The following is a 25114-nucleotide window of genomic DNA, read 5'->3' as shown; positions in this document are numbered from 1 at the left end:
GCTGCCCAGCGCCTCCTCCGCTCGCAGGGCAGCAGTGGGAGTGTTTCTGCAAGAGGCGGTGAAAGCTAACACATCCTCCTGCTGTAGCTGCTCCTCTGCCCTGGTCTTGCACGACACCCACCTTCTCCCCAACCCCTTCCTCTCTTCAGGCCAACCACACGCCACAAGGGAGAGACACAGCTTGGAGTCTCTTTTGGGCTCCGCTTCTCTGGCTCTGGCTGGGTCTCCATGCATCAGAAGGGCTGCAGCGGCAGCATATATGGCCCTAGATGGAACCCACCTTGACTCTGGGGAAGCATAGATCCAGATCTCAGCTTTGTGCCTGGCATCTCTCTTTTTAAAGGGCTGGGCCCAAACCCCAGAGCCAAACTTTTGGAAGGTTACCAGCACATAGGTCCATCCTTGGGGTTTAGGTCCATCTCTTAATGGACTAAGGAATTTGGGACCTGCTCCTGCATAAGAATCTCAGTGGGGATTGTGGAAGCAGAAAGCTCGCAGGATCTGGGCCCGTGGACATAAACGGCATCTCTCCTCTCTGGTATAAGAAAATAGAGCAGCTAGTCCCATAACATCTCCAGGACAATCAAGTTTTTTAAATACATAGATACTTTAAATCAGCAATACAGAGGGATGGCTTGGGGCCTGATCCTGCTCCCATTTAAGAGCCAGATTTGGATACCCTTTACTCATGTGAACTAGTACCTTCCTATGCTTTGATAATAATGGGACTCTCCATGGAGTAAGGCACTACCCAGTGTGAGTAAGGGTATCAGAGTCTGGCCTAAAATCAGTTCTAATTTTAATGTATCTGGTGTAAACTGAGAGTAATTCTGATGATGTCAATGGAATTAGACCAGTGTCGAAGGGCAATCTTTGGGTAGGTCTACACTGCAGCAGGGGTGTGAATGGCCACTCGTGTAGACACACCCACTGGACTCTAGCTAGCTTGCTAAAAACAGAAGTGAGGCAGCCCCGGTGTTGGCTTCAGCGTGGGCTGATCCCTCGGGTACGTACTTGGCTTGCGCAGCCAGAGCTGAAGCCCCTGGGCCATAGCATCCTCACTTCTATTTTCAGTGAGCTAGCTAGAGCCCAGCTAGCACTGGATACATCTGCATGAACTGCCGCCCACACCTGCGGCTGCCATGTAGACATATCCTTAGCGTTGGGAAACGGTGCTAGGCTGACTGCTCTGGAGAGCGAAGCCCTCGGTTTTATTTACCATCTGGGTACAGCATGGACAGTCGCAGTACCGGCTTCCCCACACGTGTTCCTCAATCCTGACCTGGAGGGTAAGAGCTCTGTGGTGGCATGTCCCTAAGTGTCTAAGTCATTTAGGAGCAAAAGTTCCATTGAAAGTCAACAGATCTTGTGCTCCTAACTCCCTTAGACATTTAGGTACATCCCACCACAGAGCTTTTACTCTAAGTGTCTAAGTAAATTAGGAGCATAAGTGCCATTGAAAGTCAACAGGTCTTGTGCTCCTAATTCACTTAGGTCCTTTGGAAAAATCCTCACTGTATCCCATTGTCAGTTCCTTGTGCTGTCCAATTCCTGTCCTCTCTGTTATTATGTCTCTCACTTATGATATGTCTACACTGCAATCATGGGGTACGACTGCTGCATGTGTAGACATACTTGGGCCAGCTTTGATCTATCTAACTCGGGTACAAGAGCAGGGAAGCCATGGTACCACATGGTTCAACGCAGGCTATACAGACCTGACCAGAATTCTGAGTAATTCCTCACACACGCAACCATAGCTTCACGGCTCTGGCAGCTGAGTTAGCTAGATCAAAGCTAGCTCGGGTATGTCTACTCAAGCTGCAATTGTGGCCAGTGATTGCAATGCACCCTTAACGTCTTTGTCAAGTATTTCTAAGGGACTGTGTTCTCCTTAAGGTCTTGGTAGGCTGAGGAATTAATTTCAGCATGATAAAACCCAGATACCATTGTTCCCTCCATGTTAGAAATACCCAGGGGCACATTCCACAACCCTTAGTCACAAGAGCAGCAAATAGTCCCATGCATAAAGGGATTCCTTGGGTGAACAGGTACTAACTATTCAGTCCAAGGACTGCAGAGTCTGACGGCCATTTAGGCAGGTTGGTAGGTAGGAGGAGCAGATTAGGTACATGTGGCACGTTGACTAAGAAACCCATGTGTATGGTGTCTATTCGCTTGTGGTTTCGTGTACTTACACACTGCTTTGTGTGGCGGTGTGAGGTTGTAACCATTTGCTTCACACCAGCCGACTGGGAAAATGTCCATCGACTCTACATCAACTACATACTCCGGAGCAGGCATCTGTAAACCTAGAAACACAAATTTATAATGCAATTTACACACGGGATGACTGAGCTCGGAGCGGTTCCAGCATTCGTCACAAACCAAGGCAAGGAAACGATGGCATACATAAAAATAAATTGACTTCCCTGCATCAGATCAGGCATCATTTCGTCTTCAATTTCCTACAGGTAGCAATGACAAGGCTGTTGCATTTAAAGCGCATTGTGATTCCACAGCAAAACGGCATTAAGAGACCATGAAAGCTGTACATTGAGCAACTGAAAGTCAGCAAAATGGCAAGGTTTAAGGCCATGTGAGCCCTTTCCCATCCTGATACCATAGGGCGTGATGAAGTAAGCCCTTCGCTCACAGATTCACCGATTTTAAAGGACACAAGGGCTCGTTATGATCATCAAGAGACCCCATGAAATCCACTAGGGACTTCGCTATTGCTATCAATTTTATGTGGAAAGTGCTCAGATAGGACAGTGACCGGCAGCAGCATAAAACCCGGAGACAGACAGATCTTGTTCGACTTCCTGCAGAGCACAAGCTATAGAATCTCCACCCCACAATTTCTGCCTCAAGCCCATAACTTCTCTCCCTCTCTTAGAAAGACATCCAGTCTTGATTTAAAGCTCCCCACTGTGGCTCTGAGCCAAAGCCCCTGAAAAGATCCCCATTGAATTAAAGGGCCTCCGGAGCAAATCTTGTGTCGTCAGCCAGGACCCTCTTTAATTTATCCCGACCTGTTCCATCTGTACTGTGTAGGAAGTTCACCTGCCATCTGCTGGTTCCAGGCGAGGGCCTATAGGTCCAGCATGAGAAATCTCTCCTGATGAAGATGCGGGAAGTGACTGGCAGGGTTATCAAATGCTCACGTGAATGATCAGGAGACAAGGAGCTTGCTCTCCTGTATCCTTGCCTTTGCATCTGTTACAGCATCCCCACCTCCTGCTTAATGCAGCGCTATTTGGGAGTGCCCAGCCAGCTGACCGCAGGGAACTTTCCACTAATGAATGTTCACCAAGAGCCAGCAGTCGAACTGAAACAGTAATTGAACTTTGTGAGGGCAACACAGCCCTCCGGTGAGGAGGTGCCTGCAACAATGGACTCTCCAGCCCAGCGTGAGAGCAGAAGGTCTAGCGAATACACAGCTGCAAAGGCATGAAAATACAGCTGGGAGCTCATCACACTGGAAGAAATTACAAAGAAAATGACGCTGCGTGTCTCCATGGCCCTCATTAGAGTAATGGCTGAGCACCTTGTCATTCATGCATCGGATCCTCACCACCCTCTTTGAGGTACCATCCCCGTTTTACATGTGGGGAACTGAGCCATAAGGCAGATTGCAAGACCTGCCCACAGACACACAGGAGGTCTGTGGCTGAGCGAGGAACTGAATCCAAGTCTCTTGAGTCCAAGATTACCCTTCCTCCCTTGTAGGATCCCCACTAAAAATGCTGCCAATGAGGAACGGCCTGTTTTAAAGCATGGAGAATTGTAACTCCTTACACTGCAAAACATCTCATCCCAATTTCTATGTTCGACTTCAGCTAAAGACCTGGTTCAAAGCCCAGTGATGTCAATGGAAAGATTCCTATAGAAGTCAATGGGTCTTGGATGAGGCCCTAAGTGCACAGCAAGATGCAGGAAATCAACTCAACTCCAGCACCAGTGTCATCACCAGTCAGACCTAGTGGTCAGAGCAGGAGTCGGGAGTCAGGTACCAGGAGGTCAGAGTCTGAGACAGGCTCATGGGCAGACTGAGAATCAGGCACCAGGAGGCAGGCAGGGTCAGGTTAGCAGAAGTTCAGGGTCAGGCGCCAGGTTACAGACAGCAATCAAATAGCAAAGTCGAGGCCAAACCAGGGTGGGAAGTCAAAGTCTAGGGTCGATCACAAGCAGGGTCTGGAGCAGAGACAGACAAGCAGTCTCTGCTGCTGAGATAGCTTCCCTTCATAGTGTCCTGATTTAAGTACTGGTACTGGCCAATCAGTGGGCTACAAGGGGCCGCCACTCAAGTCCTGCTGGGCAGTACGTCCTGCTGAGCCCAGCCTCAAAGGGTCCACCCATGGGAACTGTGGTGGTGCAGAGGTGCCAGCAGGCCAGAACCTGCATGGTCCCACGTTCCAGCACGGCAAGTTCTAATACTGAGATGACCTAGGACATCCTTTGCTTTCATTACTGCAACTGCTCTGTGTTACTGTTCTGATCCAATGTTCTTTTCTTTTTTCTGCTTACGACAGGTGCAACATTAAAGTTTGATCCTAAAAATTTACAACTGCTGCCACTCCGAATGGCAAGGACGCACCACCATGTTTATTTTCTCATCCTGCCACACTGACGCAACAAAGATATGTACATCCAACCATGCCGGACTGGCACTGTTTTTTACGTGAGCTTCTGATAACCCCGCCAGTCACTTCCTGCATCTTACTGCTGCACTTAGCTTGAGTCATATAACAAACTGGAAACAGCTGGTTTGCAATTTCTGTTTGCTTGATTTATGCATTTTACAATCACTGTCTTCACGGCCTAAGAAACGGCCACAAGAATCGAGACATTAGGAATAAAAATAGAATGCATGAAGAATGAACATTTCCATCTCCCATTAAATATATTATTACATTATTGCAACTTCAGCAGCAATTCTTGAAAATATAAACCCAATTCGTCCCTGAAAAATTACTAGCATAGGGTTTTTACTTCACCAAATTCCTAGTGTAGCCGTACATATTATGCAGAGGGTATACATTATTACTAAATGCAAACCAGAAAGCTTCAGCGTTAAAACCTAAAATGAACTAGTAAAAATTTACAATGCAGATCCTGAGTAATAAAGTAGCAGAAAGTGATGGGTTATACACACACATAGTCTCATATCAGCCCTATGCATCTTTCCCGCTTTGGGTGAGCTATACGGCCACTCATTAAATGCTCCGCGTGAAGTTTACAGAATTTTGCTACTGCCAAAAACATGATTTATTCAGCAATGGTCGCTCATGTATAACTCAACCTGGCTTAACTACTGCAGCCTGTTTTACAGACACAGTTTTTGCTGTCGAACTGCAAAACTGGAATGGCACAACTGGGCACAATCTGCCTGCTGCTTGGACCCCTCACCCAGCGCTACAGATTCTGACCTGCCTAATGCCTGGTATCCTGACCTTGGCCTGACTTCTGGTGACCCGAATGGTGCGTGACCGCCTCTGGGTTAGTTCGACTGGCTCATGCCTGATTCCTGGTCACCTGAACCAGGTCACAAACCACTAGACTTGGTCGCCTATCTCCCAGCCCTGACAGCTGCCACCAAAATCTCATCTGAATCCCTAACACTTACAGATTTAGTTGAAACGTGACGTTTTATGTCCCTTCTAAAACCTCCTTTAGCATTAGCTATTCTAAGGATATAGCATTCACTAGAACAGTAACTGTCACAGGGCCAGACTGTGATGCCATTGCTTACAATGAGTAGTACCAGAAGCTTCAATGGGACAATCCAGGGTGAAAGGTGCTTTTTGAGGGGATATCACACTCTTGCTCATAATTAGAGCCGGTCAGGAATTTTTTATGAAACTTTTTTTTTTAAACCAAAAAACGATGTGTTATAGAACCCAAAACTGTTTGCAAAACAGTGTCAGGGTTGACAAAATGCCTGACTCAAAAACTTTTGGGTAAAAAAAAGCTTTGAGATCATTGAACTGAAAAATTTCGGTTCTTTGAATTGCGGTGACTTTTTGTTTCAAAATTTTAATAAATGTACACTAAAAAGGTAAAAGGCACCGCGTTACTTTCGTTTACACCTCTGGGAGACTTACACTATGTTGGAGCTCAATGAGTTTCCTCACAAGGTACGTCTACACTAGAGCTGGAAATATAATTCCCACATACCTGTACAAGCTCTGATTGAGTCAGCGTGCTAGAAATAGAATGCAGCCATGTTGGCAGGAAGGGCTAGCTGCCCCAAGTACATACCTATCGGAGATGCTAGGCACGCTCTGAGTACATACCTATCAGAGACGCTAGGTATTCAGGAGGCTTGCCCCTCCCAACACTTGTACTGCTGAGGCTATGATGCTATTTTTAGCGCACTCGCTCAGTTAGAGCTAGAATGGGTATGTCTCCTCGAGCTGGCATTTACACCTCCATTTCTAGTGTAGACACACCCACCGTGTGCTCGGTTGGTGGAGATTATTTTTATGAACACAACTGGAACATTTGATCTGTTTGGTGTCGTGAAATTCCTTGATTGTATGCTTTGGTTGTTTTATATACTTAGGGTTTAAGCCAAGCCCTGAGTATTAGAAGCCAGGATGAGACCTGGTGTGGGATAGATTATCTGATATCTGCCTTCTGCAGGGTTCTCGTACCTTCCTCTAGTATCTAGTACTGACCACTGTTGGAGAAAGGATAGTGGACTGGAACTAGTGGATCAGTTTTAGATCAGGGCTCTAGAGTGCAGATGAATTTCAGATAACAAAGCAAGATTCAAGGAAAACTGATTTCTGATTTGGATAAGTAGTTACAAATTCAGTCCAAAATGTTGCACCTTGAGGTGTATAACTTGAAACAATGCGTATGTTGGAATCCCTCACCGAACTTTGACTAATACGAATCTGTGCAACTTTTTATTTATATTACTGTAGCTCTTAAAGGGCCCAACTGAGACCAGGTCCCCCACCGGGCTCAGTGTTGTACATAAACAACTGGTTGTGGCTATGCCAAGGTTTTAACCATACTTTGGAACAAAGGTTTGTGGAGTGTCCAGATTAGCATGTACAATCATGTTAGCTAACTTGAGTTAAAGGCATATCAATTAATTTGAGTTAAAAAATTCTAGTTTGACAAAGCCATAGTGAGACAATCCCTGCACTAGAGCTTCCAGTGGAAAATGAAGGAAGCAGAGGTGAAGTGAGTTGCTCAAGGTCACACAGCCGGTCAGTGGCACCGCTGGGAATGGCACCTACATCTCCTGAGTCCTGCTCTAGTGCCCTATCCATTGCACCCCATTGCCTCTCATCTGTGTCATGCAGCTTTTGACTGGGCCACCATGAGCTATGACTTCATCGGCTCTCACATGCTAAGCAGCATTTGGCATGAAGCAGGGATGTAGTAAGGACAGGGTACATGCTGCCTATTTTACATCTAGATAAAACCTCCCAGCCAAGGTTCTGGTCAAATGGAATTTTTATTTAGATACCAAGTGAATTACAAAACACTGACAATGGGATTGATCAGAGAGACACTGACATCGCCTTGACGACAGCATGATGCTGCTTTCTCAAGCTAAACTCCACATGGTGTCTGCCTTCACTGTCTCTTCTACAGGTTTCAGAGTAACAGCCGTGTTAGTCTGTATTCACAAAAAGAAAAGGAGTACTTGTGGCACCTTAGAGACTAACCAATTTATTTAAGCATAAGCTTTCGTGAGCTACAGCTCACTTCATCGAGCCGTCGGCGCAACGACGGAGGCGCCTGGGGTTCCGTGTCTGTGTTTTCGTCAGGCCTGCCTGAGTCCATTAGGACACTTCTCACCACACATCACAGGATGCCGTGACACTTCTCAGCTTCGTACGATCGATGCCACATGAAACGAAGTGGCAGGTAACCCACAATGACGGGGTCAAACAGCCAGGAAAGGGTTATGGGCCACCCGCAGGTCACGTGACCCAGATGGGGATTTAAAGGAAGGGTGTATTCTCTTTCTGGAGGCTGCAGACCCCAGAGGCTTTTCCCATGCCTCCAGAAAGAGGACACATCCTTCCTTTAAATCCCCCACTGAGTCATGTGACTAGCCCTGAACCCTTTCCTGGCTGTTTTATCCTGTCACACCCACAACAGGCCAAAAGAGTTTGCATGAATTCATGAGATCCAGAAGTGCCCAGATTCATACAGCTCTAGCACAAACACAAACTCACCTTTACTGTACTGGTACCTGTGTGATACTGTAACCCAGCTTTGAGAAATAAACCAGCCGGGCACTAACCAGGATACTGATCCACCAGTGCACGTGAGGCTTTGGGGGTGAGGGGCAGATCCTTTCATTCTTCTCTCTTCCTCCTTCTCCACCAGCTGAGCTCCTAGACTGTGCTGCTCAGAAGCAGATGCAGGTGTTCCTGAGCTCTGCAGGAGGAAGCTTCCTCCATTGCTCCTGATCTCTGCAAGACACACCCCACCCTCCTCTCTGCCTGAACCCAGCCAGAGATTGACTCTCATTTCTCCCCATCCCTACCTTCTGCTAGGAGGGGAGAAGCTCAGGACCCCACGACACTGAGCTCCTGTGATGCACCACTCACCATCTTTGGTTTTTAACTTGCAAAGTCCGAGTAGGCCGGTGGAGTTCTTGAGGGTCACCGGAATAAACCTGTGGTTGCCTGTATCAAGTATCCGTGGTTTTAAGTATCAGTTCGGGGATGCTGTACAATAGTGACATCATAGAGTCCTTCTGGGATTTACTTAATGCCCTGACACGCTGAATGGCACATGACCACAGCCTTAGAAGGGCACAGCTACACCATGACCAGGTGGTATCAACACAATCACAGCACCAAGGAGTGTATCCTGAAAGCGCTCGGAAGAAAGAGCTCCCAGTGCTATCAAGCAGAGCACCTACCGGATCGGAGCTGGGGCCAGAGTGCTCATGCTGTTGCTATTTCACAATATATTTACTGTTACATTGCAGGGTGCCTTTCAAATGCTACTTTTTTTCCACCCTGACTGAATTGGCCTTGTCAACACTGGCTCTCCACTTGTGAGGTAACTCCCTTCTCTTCATGTGCCAGGATATTTATGCCTGTAGCTGTAATTTTCACTCCACGCATCTGAAGAAGTGGGTTTTTTACCCACGAAAGCTTATGCCCAAATAAATCTGTTAGTCCTTAAGGTGCCACCGGACTCCTCGTTGTTTTTGTGGATACAGACTAACACGGCTACCCCTGTGATACTTTATAAGACATTTGCCCTGTATTGTACAGCACCTTTCAAATTGCAAACGGGACCTTCAGAATCAGACGCCCTGAGAAATCAGTTCTATGGAATCATGACACCTGGGACTCAGTTTGTATGTGTGGTTAGGTACTGCCCTTTTGATTGTTTCAGTTCGGGCACCGTAACAAACTGGCCCACCTCAGCCTCCTGGAATGTGCCAGAAACATAAATCTAACAGGAGCTGGTGAAGGCAGGCCAATGGACCATCAAAAGTGCCTTAAATGTTTTCAGGATTCTCAGAAAGCAAACAAAGGGACAGATTCCACCCTTAAATACACACACCCAATTCTCATTGCCTTCAGTCGGGGGATGCAGATGTCTCTGAGGGCAAAACCTGGCCATGAAATTAGTTCTTAAAGAGCCTTTTCCCTTCCCTTTGCCATGAAACACCACTAGACACAGCTGATCTTACATGGGTTCTGCCATGACAATGAAGCCAGTAGCTGTAAGTACAGCAGCTTCTGACTTCTCTTACACTAGCTTGGGCTTAGGTGGTATCTGGGTGAGATACCTCCAAGGAGGGGAGTGTTTTATTCCGGAAGCGGCAATCTGTCTGTACTGAACGAACACCCCAGCCCAGTGTACGGGGGCTCAAGACTGCACAAGGTGGCACCTTTCAGCTATGACATAAAACCAGGATCCTGGTCTTTTGTGGTCAGTAACAATCCTAGAACACTCTTTTGAGCTCCATTGTCGTGGTCAAATTCCAAGCTAGGGGCTTGATCCATGGCAAGATTCAAGGAGGGATGGGACACTTATATGGATAAGAAGATGACCCAGAGTTATGATAAGTAGTTTGGAAGGGATATTAAACCTCATGCTTCAGAGCTTAAACCAATCTCTATTAGAGATCAAGATGAGACCCATGTAGAGGGGAGATTATCCCTCATCCGCCTACTGAGGTGTTCTTCCACCTTCCTCTGAAGCCTCTGGTGCTGGCCACGGTCAGAGACAGAATTCTGGACTAGATGATCCAGTCTGGCAGTTCCGTTGTTGCTGTGTGCAGAGGAGGGGGTGGTATGCATAACGGTGCAGTGGGGAGATGCAGCAAACACAGATGGTGATGAAAAGTGCAAGATACTCAGCACAGCTCACTTTGCCTGCTCCGCTCCTATGGGTGCACAGCCCAGAAAGGAGGGGGTTGGTGCATGGAGACAGAGGGTGCTGGGCCCTAATCCAAAACATGTAAATGAATTGCTCAACAGCCATTGGTTAGAGTGCTGAGTTGCTTCTCTACCCATCTACCTGGATGGAGAAGCAACAGACTAAAGTGAGTGGCTCATACACACCTGTCCTGGTTTTCCTAGCACCTTTCCCTCTGCTTCCACGCAGGATCAGGACCCAAGTGATTACATGGTGTCAACTTCCCTTCCTCATGCACGTGTCAATGGACATTGTATCTTTCTTTACTTCCTTTTCTACACCACTGCAGGGTTGCTGTGCACTTGCCTTGTTGCCGTGTTCCACCCCATCCTGACCACCACTGTAGCATATTTTCAAGCCCACCGAAATATCTAAGGAGAAAGGTGCTACAGAAGTACAAAGCGCTATTCATTGTCCAGAGCGAAAGCGCAGCACAATTAGACCCTATGTACAGTAATTAGCTAAACGTTTCTCTTTCTTTCTCACATGGCTTTAACAAACATCCTTGTTTGGTGCCCAAACTACGACTAACAGCCCACTCTGCAAAAATAGAGTTACTGGCTTTATTTTGGACTCCAGGCCTGCAGCTTCTATTTATAGCCTGCAAGTTTCTATTTATTGGTGATCACTGAACCAACACCATGCACGAATGATACAAAATGTTACAAGCACCTAATGGAAACACCAGATTATCTCAGCACCAATCAAGACACATTTAATATGTCTGCTTCCTTGTTTCAGTGACTCAGTGACAATAATTTTAACAGCACAAGGAAGGGGATCGCTGTGTTCTGATCATCAAGTTCTGCAAAGCTGTACTCATTCCAGGAGTCCTTATTCACCCAAGCACTGCCCTGGAGAAAGAACTACTCAGGTAAGTGTTTGTGTAACACCAACAGACGCTGGTTGGCAGTGGCCGGGATCAAACCTGGGACCTCTAGAGCTTAACGCATGAGCCTCTACTGCCTGAGCTAAAAGACGCACACCTGTAGCAGGCTCATCAATCTTTAGCTGCCACTAGAGGGGGACGAAGTGCCCCACCAAGTAGGCATGGGTTACATAGGCATGATCCTGTCCATAATTATCTCGTCAACATCTCATTTGAGGAGAGGATTAGTGGAAAAGAAACTCTTGAGATGAACGTGAGCCCAATTAGTTATCCCCACTGCAGAGCCATTACTACTTGTAGGGTGGTGGTGCTTGCCACAGGCTGAGTGCTTTCCAAAGGCTATATACAGTCCCTGCACAGAAGAGCGTGCGGCCTAAAATGAGAAGGAGCAGACAAAGAGCAGGGGAAAAGGCTGCAAAATATGCATGCAGCTGGCCAGGGGGAAGGCTGGCACAAGCCTGCTTTGTTCCCTGGCATTAGGTGGGTGGGTACAGGTAGGAAACTGAGTAAAAGGGAAGGGCGATGAAGAAATGAGGTTGATTGGGTCAAGCAAAGGGGTCAGGGAGGTGGAAAGCTGGGGGCTATGAGAGTGCATGGTGGGACAGGAGCAGAGTTCCAAGGCCAGTAGAAATGTCATTATGTCGTTGGCAGGCCAAAGCTCTGAAGGCAGCTTCTGCGGTTGTGAGGAGACCTTTCAGAGGCCACCTTGGAAGCTTCCCCCCCCATTGCATTTGTTGGTATTGGCCATGTGGGTGGAGAGGACCCTGTGACCTAGCGGCCCTGTGGTCCTGTGACCTGCAGCCCTGTGGTCTGGTCAATGGGGGAGCAGGGAGAAGGACAACATGGGATAATTTAGTCCTTATTGACGGTATATAAAAAAGCAGGTGTGTCCGGGGGGAGCTGCGAGGCATGCAGGGTTGGGGACAGCAATTGAGAGGGCCTGAATAAACTTACGAAACAACATAAAAGCAATAGGCCTCTATGGAACTGCAGTCATTTCAACGTACCTTCCAGGTGAAGCCACATTAACCTTCCTTTAACTGAGGTGATCGAAGCAACACATATTTCGGCAGGGTTCCTGGGGTTCACAGCCTCCAGCTTCATGTTCTTAGTAAAGCCCCGGGTGAAGGACGTCTGAAAGAGGTCAAGTGTCAACACTGAAACACCGCACCACAGCACAGAATGGCTTTAAATAGACTCGCCCTTGGTTTCCATGGAGAACACAGGAGACATCTAGGACCACCTAGGCCAAGAACTCACCAACATTCGAAAAGGGATTTAGATGGGTATGAAGAATATCCAGAGTTATCATAAAGACAACTTCTGGAAGAGATATTCAAGCTTGTGCTTCAGGGCTTAAGCCAAATGTTGACTATCAGAGACCAGAATGAGACATAGGTGGGGGAGGCAAATTATTTCACATCTGCCTATTGCGGGTCTCTGCACCTTCTTCTGAAGCATCTAGTGCTGGCCACTCAGAGACAGGATACTGGACTAGAGGGACTATGGGTCTGATCCAGTCTGGTAACTCCTTTGTTCTCAGAACCAAATTTCCAGAGCAAACCCTCAATCTGCATGTACAGATTAGATAACTGTGCATCCATCTACTCACAGAGTTCCCCAATTTGACTGTGAGCTTGTCTGCAAGAACAATTAGTTCACGGCAAACTGGGGTGTGAATCAAATCTACTCTTTGAAATAGGACTAGATCAAAGCCCATTAACAGTCTGTTAATGTGCGTCAGCTGACAGTTAGTCCACAGAGGGCTACTGTGGAGTAGATTCACACCCCACTTGCCACAAACTAAAACATTCGTGTAGATAAGCGCTTAGTTCAGTACAGAGGGCCACATCTTCAGCTGGTGGAAATGGACGTAGCTCCATTCACTTGAACACAGGTTGACTTCATGTCAAAGTGTTGAGTTCTGCTGATGTACACCAGATAAGGATCTGGCCAAGAGTTGTAATGGCTAATCTATAGCACACAGCTCTGAGAATATGGCCCTTGCCAATTTTTCAGCCTTTTGAGAATAAGCATGTATCTGTCAATGTTAATTACCACCAAGATCTATCCTAGTGTATTACTAAGGTTTGGTTTTTCCGGAGTGATATAATAAGTTTGAAGATTTTTTATTTTATGTGTACTTTATTATAGGTGGGGCTGGCAGTACTGCCGATTATTAAGGTTGCCTGACACTTCCATTAGAAGACCCTGTTTTCCGTTGTTTATAACTTTGCCAGACTTTAACTGCTTGGGCTGAAATTTTCCATGCTGGGTGTTTGCATCATGCTGAATATTCTGGAAAATTTCAGCCAAAAGGATTTGGTGTTTCCGAGAACAAGACTAGGGAAATGTCCATGTTAAAAATTTTTGCTGGTCTTATCTTTGACGAGCTCTAGCTTCTCAATGATTTGGTGCAGGGAGTTGAAATTTAGCAGGGGGTGGGCCTTTGTGGCAGGGATGTGCCTTTTGCCATCCCTGTAAAACTCTGCCCAAATTTAGCCAACTAATAAGTCTTTGAAAAGTCACAATGAGCACATGCTCAGTAGACTTGTTAGAGAGTGGCAGATTAATTCCCCAAAGATTCCACCTGCACTGGGCATGCTCCAGCTGGAGTTGCAGGGGGCCTTGCAGGACACTCCCTGCAATTGCAGTTCCCAGCTGCTCCAGGCCAGGCCAGGTCTGTGTCTCTGCCCGGGAACCGGAATTGAAGCAGGGAAAATGTCTCTCCTGTTCTGTCAATGACATTCCTTCTCCCCACTCCCTGCCCCACTTGCCCCAGGCACCAGGGAAGAGGAAGCCAGACTGAATGCAGAGAGGACAAGAGCCAGACTTGGGATGGGAGTGGAGGAGATTGGGACTGAAAGCTGGAGTGGGAGAAGAGGGAAACTGGGGCTGGGAGCTGAGTGGAGGAGACTGGGGCTGGCTGGGCAAGGAGACTGGGAGCCAGGAAGGAAATTGGAGGGACTGGAAGCCAATGAGTGGGGGAGATAGTGAGATCAGACAAAGGGCAGGGAATAGGGTTGGCTAGGCAAGGAGACTGGAATTGGGAACCAGTAGGGAGGGAGAAAGCAGGTGAGGAAATCAGGAGAGAGATCTGGTGAGGAGCTGGGGGGAGAACTGGAACTGGCTGGGTAAACAGACTGGGATAAGGGGTTGGGGTGCTGAGATTGGGCTAGAAGCCCAGAGAGGGAGACTGGCACTGGGAGTCAGTGGGGATGGGGAACGTGGGTGACTGCGGGGGGGAGGGGCAGAGATGAGGAAGAGAAATAGAATGAGGAGTGGAGAGGAGAGAACTGGGACTGGCCGGGCAAGGAGACTGGGAGTAGGAGTGATGCTGGGGAGACTTGGACAGGGAATCCAGAGAGGTGTGCTCATGACTGGCTGGGCAAGGAGATTGAGACAGGGATGAGAGGCCTGTGGAGTGGAGACTGAGATTGGCTAGGTGAGGAAAATGGGACTGGGACAAGGAGCCAAGGGTGGGGAAGAGACAGGGCAGGGACTGGTTGGAAGACAGAGGGCAGATGGGATCTAGCTGGGAGGGAAACAGGAAGAAGAGTCTGTGCCCACTAGGGCACTCTCACCTCCACAGGATAACAACCTACTACTGCTTTCAGTTTCTCTGTTAGCTCAAGTGGCAGAGGTCTGTGGCACAGATCTAAAGATTCCAACCCTGCTGATGACTCATGTGGGTGTCAATATGGTGCCACATGATAGAATTCCTGGGGGGGGTGGGTTCCAGTTTGCTTTTTTAAAAAGCTAGGAAATTACCCACAAAAAACTATGTTAAAAGAACATTATCATGGCTGCAAAATCAAGCCCTCAAAATTTAGGAAATGCCAGAATTAAGGCTGCCTGCGCAACCTAAATTTTGCCCCCTTGTGCATTTGCATTATGATACAATCTTTAATTACACAACCACACGCTAGTTTTTCAGAAGGACCGCTGACTCAGTCAGTGAACAGGATGGACCTACTCTGGGCTGAATCAGGTTTGTGTAGCGAAGGCCTCTTGTCTGTGGGACCCCTGCTTCATCTGTTGCTGAAGTTAAAAGGTGCAGTGAAGAAGCAGGGGATTGCAGGAAGAGAAAGGATGATCTCATGATTCAGGCAACTGATTGCTGCCCTGGAGAATTGGATTCTATCCTTGTCTCTGCCACACACTTCCTATGTGATACTAGGCAGACTCTGAGGTCTGATTTGCAGACGTGCCGAGCAGGTGCAGCTGAAGTCAACAGGAGTGAACAGATAAAATGCTAGTGTAACCCACATACCTCCTGGGTGTGGGGTTCTATCCCCTCTAGTGGCACCGAGACCACTTAGAGATTAATGAGTCTGCTACGGCCTTAACTAAGAAGCATGTGGTTTTTAGCTCATGAAGTACAGAGGCTCATGCATTTAGCTCCCAAGGTCCCAGGTTTGATACCGACCACCGGGGTGTCTCGGTATTTCACTAGCCACTGCTGAGTACTCTGAAAAATCAAATGGTAGATGTCTCAAATTGGGTACCCAAAATTAGTGGAATTTTGACCGTTGTTTTTTGGTGTCCATGTTTCCCCATCTGTAAAATAGGGATAATATCTACTCATTTCACAGGATTATTATGAAAATAAATGCACTAATGAAGCATTCAGATACTATAGCAATGCGCACCACACAAAGACCAAGAGGCAGTTAATCATTCTGTCTTCAGATCCGGCATGAACTGTGTTCAGTAAATAAGGGAAGAGGGCCACACATTGAACAACAAGTAAAATAGCTGCTCATTAAGTGAGCACCATCCATCCTGTGCACCAAACCAGGCAGTGATCCCATGGATGCGATCATGTTATTAAAGAATGTATCATAATCCATATGCACAAGGGGGGGGTGAATTAAGGTTGCCTGGGCAACCTTCATTCTGGCATTTCCTAACTTTTGGGTGCTTAACATTGAAACCTGACTTATTTTTATAACATAGGGTTGTGTGTGTAATTTTGATTTCAACACATAAAAGACACTGAATCAAAGAGTTCACACACCTATTTCTAAGTGTGCCCTTTGGGCCAGATCCTCAGCTGGTGTGAATGAATTCAGCTCTCTTCACATCAATGGCTACAGCTGTGTTCGCTTCAGCGGAGATTTACACCAGCTGAGGATCTGGTCTTTCATGATTTTGTGAGGCACTCATATACCATAGCAACAGGGATCCATATAAGACCTTAGCTAGATAGACAGGCATGTGGGCAGAAAATTAAAATCACAATTTGCAACAATGCACACAACAGCAGCAAACCATTCACCCATCCCCCGCACAACCCTAACAACAAAACAGCCACACACCTAACAGAACAAAGAAGGATTCCCACTTTCAGTTCCCACAGAAGCCCCGGGACCCTATAAAACCTCCTCAGATTCCCAAACCCACACACATCAGCCTTTCCCAAATGCCCATCCCAAGAGTCTTCTGCTCTCGCAGGTACATTCCCCCCTACCCCATCCCCATTGTTCCCTTTCCCTTTACCTTTTTCCCCATTTTGCTGACCCCCTTCCTAACTAACCCCCCCTCCAAACTAATTATGGAATTGACCTGACGTTTTCCTCCATCACACTGTTCACTCTACTTATGTGTTATACTCCTCTCCTCTACGATGTGTCTGTCTTGTCTATGTAGACTGTAAACTCTTTGGGGCAGGGACTGCCTGCTACTCCGTGTTTGTACAGCACCTAGTACAATGGGACCTCGATCTGGGTTGGTCCCTATACATCACCATAATAAACATGATTATTAATAACTGTGATTAATCCAAGATAATATCGGGTTCCATCCTGCATCCCTTACACATGAGCCATGGGACAATGGCTTTCATCTTGACTAGGAAAAGTAGACACCTTTCGGTCAAGCTTAACCAATACATGCTAGCTGAGTCCAACCTAAACTCAACCTCTTTTCCTCATCAAGACATGAGTGTCGTCATTAACATCCCTGGAACTACTCACATGACTAAAGGCTGCAGGATGAGGCCTTTATTTCATTAAGATTTTTTGCAAAAATGAAAAAATTTGTTGCACACAGGAGCTATTTCCATGCTTTCCTTATCACCTGGAATATTCAAAACCACACCAGCACCCAGACAGGCTTCCCGCTTCTAAAAGCAGCTAATGGGCCAGGTTTACAAGACATCAGAGTGAGTTTGTTGAAATGCTTTTTATGCCAGCTAACAAGGAAACACCATCTATCATCACTCAGGTTCCTTTTGTTGTGATGCAGCGCCGGAGGCTAATTTATAAAGAATCAATGGCAAACCAGTTAGCTGGGAGTTTATTTTCCTAAGCATTTGGCCACGTCAATCCATTTCATAATGGCCTCTGCTTGCTAAATAGCCCCAAGGGAAATGGTTACAATGTATCCACTTCGCTGCCAGGTCTCCTTGTGCTAGGTGGAAGACGTGCGATTAAAAAAACCCCCAAGTTTGTAATAAACATTCCATCAAAGAGCCGCACTTAGCTTGGTAACAAATGGACCAGCCTGGCGGGGGGAGGGATAGCTCAGTGGTTTGAGCATTGGCCTGCTAAACCCAGGGTTGTGAGTTCAATCCTTGAGGGGGCCATTTAAGGATCTGGGACAAAAATGGGAGATTGGTCCTGCTTTGAGCAGGGGGTTGGACTAGATGACCTCCTGAGGTCCCTTCCAACCCTAATATTCTATGACCCTATGGTAGGGATGTCAGGCAGATGACAATGGAGAGACAGCAGCTCTCTGTAGAAAACTGTTTTATCAGGTGTCAAATAATAACAGACACGCGTTTGTACAATGAAAGTTATTAGAACTGATTTAATCTTTGGAGGCCAATCTCGGGGTGGCTGGCATTGTGAGCACGGCTCTAGTGCCTAATGAAAAGAAAAAAAAACGAAGGCAGATAAAAAGAAGGAAAGAAAGAAAGAAACGGAAAGGAAATGTGACAATCACCACCAGGATCATTTATTTGCATGTTATCATATCCCTGACTCCCACTCTCCATCAGTTCCTGTGTTTTAGATTATAAATTCTGCCAGGCAGGGCGTTCCTTTCATACAGGATAGTTCAATGCAGGACAATATGGGGACTCTCAACCTGAGGTGAGACCTGATCCAAAGCTCACTGATGTCAATGGGTGTCTTTCCAGTGCCTTTAATAGGGTTTGGATCTGGCTTTGGGGCCTCTGAGCTCTACCATAATAAGAAAGAAAGAAGGATCACCTATAACGATTCTAATATACACATCAGATGACCTTTAAATACAGTCACGCCGCAGACATATAAGAAAAGCCACGCTGTAGAAAGGGTGATGTAAGGTTCCCGACCCTGATCACTCCATCGGCAGCACAATGCCGCTGTGCAAGCCCAGTTTAACAAGATGGAAGATGCACTGCAAACTCGGGAAAAGCGCGCAATGTACGTGAGACAGCAGCCGCACCATGCTGCTCCTAGGCTCGCTGTGATACAGCCGGCAACGCCCCGTCTCCAGTACACATCATGCCGGTAGCGGGGACAAAGCAAGACAAAGAACACAAGAAAGTAGGTGTGGCCAAAGGGACACTGACCGCAATGTATGCTCCTCATTAAAACGCTTGTGCTGTGACCCAGTTCTGCGCATCACAGCAGTTCTATGGTGGGGGAGACTGCAAGAGAGGCTGCCCAGGGAAATCCAGGCCCACCGTGCCCTTTGATCTACAGCGATTCCCTCCCAGAGTAGCATAGCAGGGGAATGACAGGTGGGGGAATAGCTTGTGCGTCTTCCGCCACACAAATCGACAGCCCTAAGCACCACACATAGATGCAAGGGTTTCGAATGCTATTAAGAGTCCCTGCGCTGTAGTGAAGCTGCTGCCCAAAGAAGATTCTACCCCTTCATTTCCTCTCAGATCCCAGGCCCAAAGCCCACTGACTCAGCCCGAGCATGAGAGCAGGCAGCAATTGACTCTATGGCTAGAAAATGAGGAGTGAGCCTGGCAAAACTGCACCGACATCAAGCATTTCAGGCCGATGAATGACTGCTCATAAAGTGACCACAAGGAATCAGCTGCCCACCTGGTTCAAACACTGTATTATTTTGTACCGTTTCAAAGGAATTTGGGGCCCGAATTGCTAATGGGTGCCATGCTCCGATCAAGAAGGCAATCATTTTCTCACACGGACACCAGGCAAGAAGCGCGCCGAATGCTGAAAAGACAGAAGGTTAATGCTTTGCTTAATGAGCGGTGGACTCCTATACATTAAGATTCATAGACGCACAGCTCCATTCCTAAGAATAGCCCAGCTAGGCACGGTTTCCAAAGCTTTTATGAGCCTGCAGTGTCATGATGTACAGCACACTCGCACACAACTCCTGCTGTATTAGGGAAACTCAAACACTCCCAAATGATGGAGCTTCCACCTGGCTCAATCAATGTCCTACTTACCTATACCTCGATGACTTCACTTAGCATCATCAAGGATCTACAACCTATCCTGAAGGACAATCCCCCACTCTCACAGGTCTTGGGAGACAGGCCAGTCCTCACTTACAGACAGCCCCCAAACCTGAAGCAAATACTCACCAGCAACCACACACCACACAACAAAAACACTAACCCAGGAACCTATCCTTGCAACAAAGCCCGTTGCCAACTCTGTCCACATATCTATTCAAGGGACACCATTATAGGAGCTATTCACATCAGCCACACTATCAGAGGCTTGTTCACCTGCACATCTACCAATGAGATATATGCCATCATGTGCCAGCAATGCCCTCTGCCATGTACATTGGCCAAACTGGACAGTCTCTACGCAGAAGAATAAATGGACACAAATCAGACATCAAGAATTATAACATTCAAAAACCAGTCGGAGAACACTTCAACCTCCCTGGACACTCAATTACAGACCTAAAAGTCGCAATTATTCAACGAAAAAACTTCAAAAACAGACTCCAACGAGAAACTGCAGACCTGGAATTAATTTGCAAACTGGACAGCATTAAATTAGGCTTGAATAAAGACTGAGAGTGGATGAGTCATTACACAAACTAAAAACTATTTCCTCATGCTAATTTTCCACCTACTGTTACTTACACCTTCTAGTCAACTGTTTGAAATGGGCCATCCTGATTATCACTATAAAAGTTTTTTTTCTCCTGCTGATAATAGCCCATCTTAATTAATTAGTCTCGTTAGAGTTGGTAGGCAACACCCATTTTTTCATGTTCTCTGTATATATATATATATATCTATATCTTCCTATTGTATTTTCCACCGCATGCATCCGATGAAGTGGGCTTTAGCCCATGAAAGCTTATGCTCAAATAAATGTGTTAGTCTCTAAGGTGCCACAAGTACTCCTCATTCTTTCTGTGTTAAAAACAAAACCCAGAAACAAGAGAAACACTCCAATGAGCAAATCAGCCTCTCGAAGTCAATGGGAGTCTTTCCATAGACCTCAGTGGGCTTGTACAGTATTATTAATTTTTTAAATCATGGTAGCACCTACAGTTCTCAACAAAGATCAGGGCCCATCGTGCTGGGTGCTGTACAAACATAGTAAGAGACCTGAAGAGCATGAAATCTAAATAAGCAAGACAAAGAAAGTATTATTACTCCCATTTTACAGATGGGGAAACTGAGGCACAGAGAGATTAAGTGAGTTACTTAGGCTCACACAGGAAGCCTGTGACAGAGCTCCCATCTCCCAGCCCAGTGGTTTAACTACAAGAACACACTTTGTCCCAGGATCAGGCCCTTAGTTCAGACCAATAAGTGGGTTTGTTCAAGCTTCGATCAACACCATCACAAAGGGAGAATAGATCTTACGTTTCTAAAGCAAAAGTGAGGAGCTGCCTCTGCTCCACATTGCTTCTGATAATCTGCCCAGTCAAAGTCCTGGCCAGAGTAACCTGCAGGAGAAAAAAACAGGGAAATATGGTAAGTCATTATTCCATACGGAGGAGAGAAAGAAACAAATATTTCAATGCAGCAATAATTTGCACTTCCATACCGCCTCCTCCCATCTAAGGCTCTCGATGCACTTTACAGACACTAATGAGTTAACCGCCACATGCCGTTGGGAGGCAGGTAATGATTATCATCTCAATTTAAATATGGAGAAACTGAGGCCTACCCAGTTTAAGATTACACAGTGAGTGAATGGCAGTGCTAGGAACAGAGACCAGACCTCCTAGCTCTGAGACATACACTTAACCCACAAGATCATCCTTCCTGCTTCCCTGTAAATACTTAGGGACTGAAATACTGTATGTATGGCATGGGTCCAGCACTCAAAGGAGAATAAATGTTGTCACGCTGCTCTGTTTAATGCTAGTTTTATTTGCTATATTCTATGTGTCGTCCAAAATTACTTATTATTCTTTGTAGTGGGAGTACTCAGAGGCCCTCATCAGGGATTGTGGCCCCACTGCACTAAGTGCTGTGCACTCACATATAACAAAAAGATTGCACCTGGATCAATGAATTTACAATGTGTTTAGTTACAACTCTCTATACACACCCGGTGTTGCCGGAACACAGCTTCCTCTAGGGTGTAGGGCAGCTGCTCAGTGGCACACAGCAGTCGACTGTGGGAGAGGAAATCCTTGCCACGAACAGCAGGGCAAACCCTCTGATCTTAATGAAAAGCACCATGGGATCTTTAATTCTACTCTATTCCAGTTCTAGATATCTTAGGTATTTATATGGCCTCCATCGCCATGATATCTGAGCACCGCACACTCGTTAATGTACTGATCCTCACAACGCCCCTGTGACATGTTAGCCCTGTTGTACAGATGGGAAGCGGAGGCACACAGAAGTTATGTGACTTGCCCAAGGGCACTCAGGAAGTATAGGTGGAGCAGAGAAATGAACCCAGGGCTCTCAAGGCCTAGGTAGTGCCCCAACTTCTGGACCCATTCTTCCTCTCTAAAGGGCCTATTCAGAATGGAGGTCACCTTCATTTAGAGGGCCTTGTCTGAAATAGCTCCAGCCCTGAGACTGTATGGAGCTCCGTGTATCTCTCTTGCATGGATGTCTTGCACAACTTGTCTCTTTAGACTGTAAGCTCCTTACGACAGGGCCTGGCTCTGTGTTTCTACAGTGACTAAGAAAATAGGATTCTTATCTCCACTGAGGGCCTCCAGGTGTTACTGTGATAATAATTGTAGACTCATCACCACTGGAAAGTTTCAAGGATGGTGTAAAGCACAATTTCAAGGATGGTGTAAAGCCAGGTCTTCCTCTATGTGACCACAATTTGGGCCCAATCTTACAAGGTTCCAAACACCCTCTAACTTCCACTGTCACACGTGGGAAATGAGAACACTCAAGAACGTACAGGACTGAACCTTTGTACTAATGAAAGTTTTTTCTGTATTTTTTTTCCTCCTGCAAATGAACTGCAGGTGCAAAAATTGTGGGTGCGAATTAAGTCTGTAAAAAAGGAAGGGCAAGGTTTTGAACACGTATCGCTAAGAATCCTCTCGAGAGGCCAGAATTTAGATGAGATGAGATGATTCAGAAGAGGTCCCTTCTAATGATGGTGTACACAACAAATAAAATAGTACAGCACAGACGGTCACAACAGGGTTAGCCTCTATGCGCTACAAAAATCAAAATGTTAAAGTCATATTAATACTTATATAACAATTATGTAATACCAATACCTGGCCAAAAAGCAAGAAATGGAAATTCACGAGGAAACAATCAGAGTTTAGTCAAAAAATGGATAGTGTTTTTCATGGAAAATTTTAATTTTCTCTGAAATTTTATGTGAAACAGTTTTGGCTTTTTGACACAACACTGATGCCAAAAAATGCTCAGATTTCAGAGATGAAAATATTTTTGTTTCCCCCTCCTTTCAATTCCCTTTTCTCCAGTTTTTCATGCTTTCTTGGTTTTTCATGGAAAATGAAAAAATACAGTGCAACAAAACTTTTTCTGCAAACACATCATTGAGGACGAAAGGCTGTTTTTCATCAAAACACATTTTCGGCTGAAAAATCTCAACCAGCTCCAAGAAAAAAAAAAAAGCTTTATAGCCAAGTAAGTCTTCTGCGTGACACAATGGAATGGAAAACAAAACAAAGGGCATACGTAACTTTTTGTCTTAATGAGCGCATCCTACAGACCTACCACTCTCTAGCATTGCTACTAAGGCTCTGCTAAAATGTGCTACAACTGTTGAACTTTAGCCCTGAAGCTACAATTCTACCAAGGCTGAGGAACAGTAATAAACGATATGTGAAGACAGTTCTTTTGGACACCAGCTGTCCGACCACATTGCTGTCAGAAGAAATAAAAAGCTGGATACATTCTAAAGGTTCCCCCATCTCCAATTAAAACCCAGCAGACAGGTTTTGGATCTTTTGTTGTGAGCTACATGAAAGCTCTGCAGTGAAGATGGGAAAGGCATATGGCAGTGGATTCACCGGTAGGCTATCCAATTGTCACTCCACAATCATTTTACGGCCTGATCCTGCACCATTGAAATCAGTGGAAATTTTACTACTGACTTCAACAGTCACAGGATTAAGAGAAGAGCTACAAATGAGTATGCCGCAACTCACAAATATTAAGATTCAGAGGCAGAAGGGTGATGACTCCAAGAGCTGGCACTCACTAATTCTGCCTGCAAAACATGTTTGGACCTAGCATCTTCTGATCCACGTTGCAGACCTCACCTGCGTGAGCTAAATGAGTAGCTCCATTAGCAGGTTGCATTAGTAAACCGTTATCCTCTTGTGGCTCAATGTACATTGACTCACTTTGCTAATGCGTTTGACATGCTGCCCACAAAACTGGGGGACAAAGAATGTGCTATTATCTTGTCTGCACAACACTGGAAGAGCCTAGTGGCTTACTCAGAAGTGAATATAACAATACAAATGTACTGAGCGTTCCTTTAGTAAACCTTGCAAATAGTAGCTCTACTGAAATGTTTCCCCCTCTCTTAATAGCTCATAAAAAGAAACAATGGCTGTTACTCTAAAGGGAACTGGTCTATAAATCCAGTCCTAATAAATATAAACTGCCTGTTCAATGTTTATACAGAGGTAGGAACTGGCTATTCATTTTTGGCACGATATATAAAAATACTGCTCTATTTCTAGCAACATATATTTACAACTCCAGCACATGACTCATCGACTGTACATTTTCTCGGTCAACCTCTGCTTTTACAAAAGATGCGGTGCTGTGCATGTAAAAGAGGGATGGATAGTCTACATATAAAAAGCACGGTAATCCTGAATAATCAGACAGGCCACACTATGCCTGGTGGAACAAACTATTATTGTCTCCTTTAAAACGCTGGTCCTAAGCAATGAAAGTAAGATAACATTATAATCATGGAACCTTATCTTCACTGAAAGTTATCCAGAGAATAGAGCCTAAATATACAAGAACAAAGACTCCTTGTACAAAGAAGAAATTCTCAGCAGTGGCTTTGCTTTCTCATCTCCTCCTGCATATCAATTTGTGGACTTTTCCTACAGATGGGCATTTTGCTAGCAAGTCTCTTCAGTGTCTTTTCTACATGGAAAAGCTCCTGGCCAGAAACTTCTTGACACAGGATCATATGAAAGCAGCTCAGGCTCTCTGCTAAAATGGATACTTGCAATTTACATGGCAGGTAGGAATCTAGTGAGGAATGATATTATTCCCTCCTCTTTATTGATGTGGTATATTTAAGGCTGAGAGTTTGTCACGGAAGTCACGGGTTCTGCGACTTTCCATGACCTCTGTGACTTCTGCAGCAGCCGGTGCAGCTGGCTCAGGCAGCCCCGGGGGCCCAGTCTCAGGCCATCCCCCACCCCCGC

At 46.0% G+C, this 25114-nt stretch overlaps 1 protein-coding gene across 2 annotated transcripts in view; it reads right to left on the bottom strand.

Annotated features, from left to right (window-relative positions):
* The window catches only part of SFMBT2 (Scm like with four mbt domains 2), a 188166-nt gene that overhangs the window by 38181 nt on the left and 124871 nt on the right, over nt 1-25114 (bottom strand). For both annotated transcript variants that reach the window (XM_074942680.1, XM_074942681.1), the window contains exons 10-12: nt 21117-21199; nt 12316-12442; nt 2199-2312 (exon numbers count right to left, since the gene is read on the bottom strand). In XM_074942680.1, the coding sequence (XP_074798781.1) occupies nt 2199-2312; nt 12316-12442; nt 21117-21199 (324 nt within the window). The remainder of the gene's footprint in view (nt 1-2198; nt 2313-12315; nt 12443-21116; nt 21200-25114) is intronic.

Source organism: Natator depressus, chromosome 1 (genome assembly GCF_965152275.1).
Source record: "Natator depressus isolate rNatDep1 chromosome 1, rNatDep2.hap1, whole genome shotgun sequence".
NCBI classification, from domain to species: domain Eukaryota; kingdom Metazoa; phylum Chordata; order Testudines; family Cheloniidae; genus Natator; species Natator depressus.
Note: the sequence above shows the minus strand (reverse complement) of the source record. Positions and strands in the feature narration are given on the sequence as shown.